Here is a 2,747-nt window from a genome sequence, read left to right as displayed (position 1 = left end):
CCGGACGGCATTCCTCAACTCCTCCTCAGTGATTTCGAGATCCCTGGACCAGGCCTCGGCAGCGCCGGTGTTCGCGCTGCCTCAATCGAGACCTCGAGGATTGGGTTTAGTCGGGAACAGAGTCCCGACTATTTGGTTCAGAGATTTCGAGGGGAGGGTTTCCGTCACGGGAGGCGCCCAGTGACGTAGTTTGTTCGTCACTATCTTGTATGGGCGCCCCCACGGGTCGGCGTCAAGAAACGCGATGAGCTCGTCCCACGATCTCGTCCTGGAGGAGCGAATGGCGACACTCAGCGCCACTCGAGCGGACCGGTAGTCGCTGAGTGCCTCGGTTGTCCAGGCCTCGTCGCCACGGCGCTGGGCGCGTTTGAGGAGTCTCCTTGCCGCGACGGAGGAGCGGCGAAGAGACGCGATTTCCTCCGTCCACTAGTACGCAGCCCGGCGCAAGTGGGGCCTGCTTTTGGGCATGGAGAAGTCGCACGCCTGTGTGATCGAGTCTACCAGGCGCGCGACATCCTCCACCAGGCTGCCCACTCCTTCCTCTGGCGGATGGTGTTGCCAAAGGGTGGCCTGGACGGCCGCCGTCAACCTATCCGGGTCTAACTTTTTAAGGTTCCATCGCGGCGGTGGCGCACCGCCGGTCGGGCTTCCGGGCTGAAGGGTGGTGCAACCGAACTCTATATATCGGTGGTCCGATAGAGTCTCTTGGTCGACCACCCCCCATGAACAATTTAGGCGTGCCGCGGAGGGGGTTATCATAGTGAGATCCACTATAGACGCCCCCCGCAGTAGCCGGTCGCACGTGGGCTCGTTGCCGGTGTTTAGTAGGCATAGCCCGAGAGCCCCTATCCAGTCCAGTAGGACCTCTCCCTTGGGGGTGGTAAGCCGGTCTCCCCAGGCTTGCGCTCTGGCGTTAAAGTCACCGGCCACCACCACCTCCTGGGGGAGTATGCTGCGTATGCAGTGCTCCAACTCCCCCAGATACAGCTCAAATTGGGAGAGGCCCCAACTAGGCGGTGCGTAACACGCCACCACCGCGATGGATCCCCATTTCACCGCCACATACCCCCTTCCTGACTTGAGTAAGGAACAGGGGGGGTTGTGGCTGTTCGATCCTCGTATGATTGCGACCGTGCCAGAGCCGTCCACCCTCCAATTAGGATGGTTTGATGGGGATCGGTACGGCTCCGACACGATCGCCAGTCCTATACCACGCTCGGCGATAGTCTGCAGGAGTAAGTCCTGCGCCCGCCGAGCGTGGTTAATGTTTGCCTGTATGAATTTACAGGCCCTCATTGATGTCGGTAGAGAGGGCCTCCGTCGATTCAGACCCCGCACCACGTGGCTGTGGAAGGGGGGCTCCATCCGCGTTCGATGGCGCATTACCCACGGGCTCAATTTCGCCCGGGGTAAGGGTGTCTCCTTTCACGTTACCACGCTTAGGGTCTAAGCGTGGCTTCCTTTGGGGCTTGGGGGAGTCGGAGCAGAGCTCTTTGCCCCCCGCACCCTTCTCGTTTCCTTCCCTGACCGAGTCCGCGCGCCGCTTGCGACACTCCGATGTGTCCATCGGCGCGGGCGCAGACTCGGCTGAAGCCGTTTGGTTCGCTTGTGGGATTTCTCCCACAACGACCTCCATCAGGGACGGAATTGGGCTCTTGTTTTCGATTCCCCCCTTCTCCCCTCCTACCGACGGGGTGGGTTTTTTGGAGGGAGGAATCAATTTGGCCTTCTTTCTGTTGAGTTTTTTCGGGGGGTGACAATTCATGCCCCCCATCCTGTGCCCCGCGGGTGCCCCGAAGTCAACACAGAGTGCGCAGTGCACTTTCTGCTCGGAGCAGGAATTGGCCTTGTGGCCCTCCTTGCCGCAGCGGAAACACATGTTGGCACAGGATCGGTCGCTGCCGCACTGTTGCTGCACATGCCCCTCCTCCATGCACTTAAAGCATCGAAGGGGGAGCCGCGGCAACAGCTCGATGGGTAATTTGTACCACGATATCGGTACCTTTCCCATCTGTGTCAATTTGTTGGCCGCGTCTATTGGACACTGCACCAACACCGTATTGAGGCCGGTGCGGGGGGCCTTCACGAACGCTCCCACTTTGACGTCCGAGAACCCGCACTTACCCTCCCCGGAGATTGCGGCAACAATCTCCGCTTGGGTAATGGAGTCTTCCAGCCCCCGAATGCGGAGGTCGGCCATTTTTTGGGGGCACTTGACTCGCACCCCTTCGTTGTCCCCAGTCACCTCTCTAACACGTTCGGCGAGTTGTCCCGCCTTGCGTGCCTTGTCCTCACCGAAAATCTCAAGGATTAAGGCACCGGTGAGATCTTTCCTTATCTTGAGGCTTCCTTCCTTGATACCCAATTAATCTAGTTTTACCTCCTTTCTGATGGCGGCCATGTTCTCGCCATATTTCTCTTCTGGGCAGGTTATCATGACCGCCGAGGTTTTGGGAACCTTCATTTTACCGGGTTTCTCTCCCCCCGCTACCTACCCCGCTTCTGCTTACCCTGTTCACTGGGCGGTGACTGGGCCGCAACAACGGGTACAGTTCTGGAGGGGAGGGGAGTCTGTCCTACTTTCTTCTTTCCCTTACGTCCGACCACCACGCTCCACGGAGTTTCCGTGGTCGGAGAGGGGTCATATGTCCCGGGGTCTGTCGATTTCTTGTCGAAGGGCCCCGGGCTTAATGGTCCTCCGCCAGAGGGTGGAGCCCCAGAGGGTTCCGCATCCTGGCGAGATTTCT

At 59.4% G+C, this 2,747-nt stretch overlaps 1 protein-coding gene across 1 annotated transcript; it reads right to left on the bottom strand.

Annotated features, from left to right (window-relative positions):
* Window positions 1-426: 426 nt before the first annotated feature.
* On the bottom strand, window positions 427-2,464 carry LOC140671985 (uncharacterized). The gene is made up of 3 exons (XM_072903777.1): window positions 2,381-2,464; window positions 1,391-2,302; window positions 427-1,242 (listed from the first exon to the last, which is right to left on the bottom strand). The coding sequence occupies exons 1-3, from the start codon at window positions 2,462-2,464 to the stop codon at window positions 427-429; spliced, it is 1,812 nt and encodes a 603-aa protein (XP_072759878.1).
* Between the last annotated feature and the right edge of the window lie 283 nt (window positions 2,465-2,747).

This window comes from Anoplolepis gracilipes, chromosome 12, assembly GCF_047496725.1.
Source record: "Anoplolepis gracilipes chromosome 12, ASM4749672v1, whole genome shotgun sequence".
In the NCBI taxonomy this organism is placed as follows: domain Eukaryota; kingdom Metazoa; phylum Arthropoda; class Insecta; order Hymenoptera; family Formicidae; genus Anoplolepis; species Anoplolepis gracilipes.
Note: the sequence above shows the minus strand (reverse complement) of the source record. Positions and strands in the feature narration are given on the sequence as shown.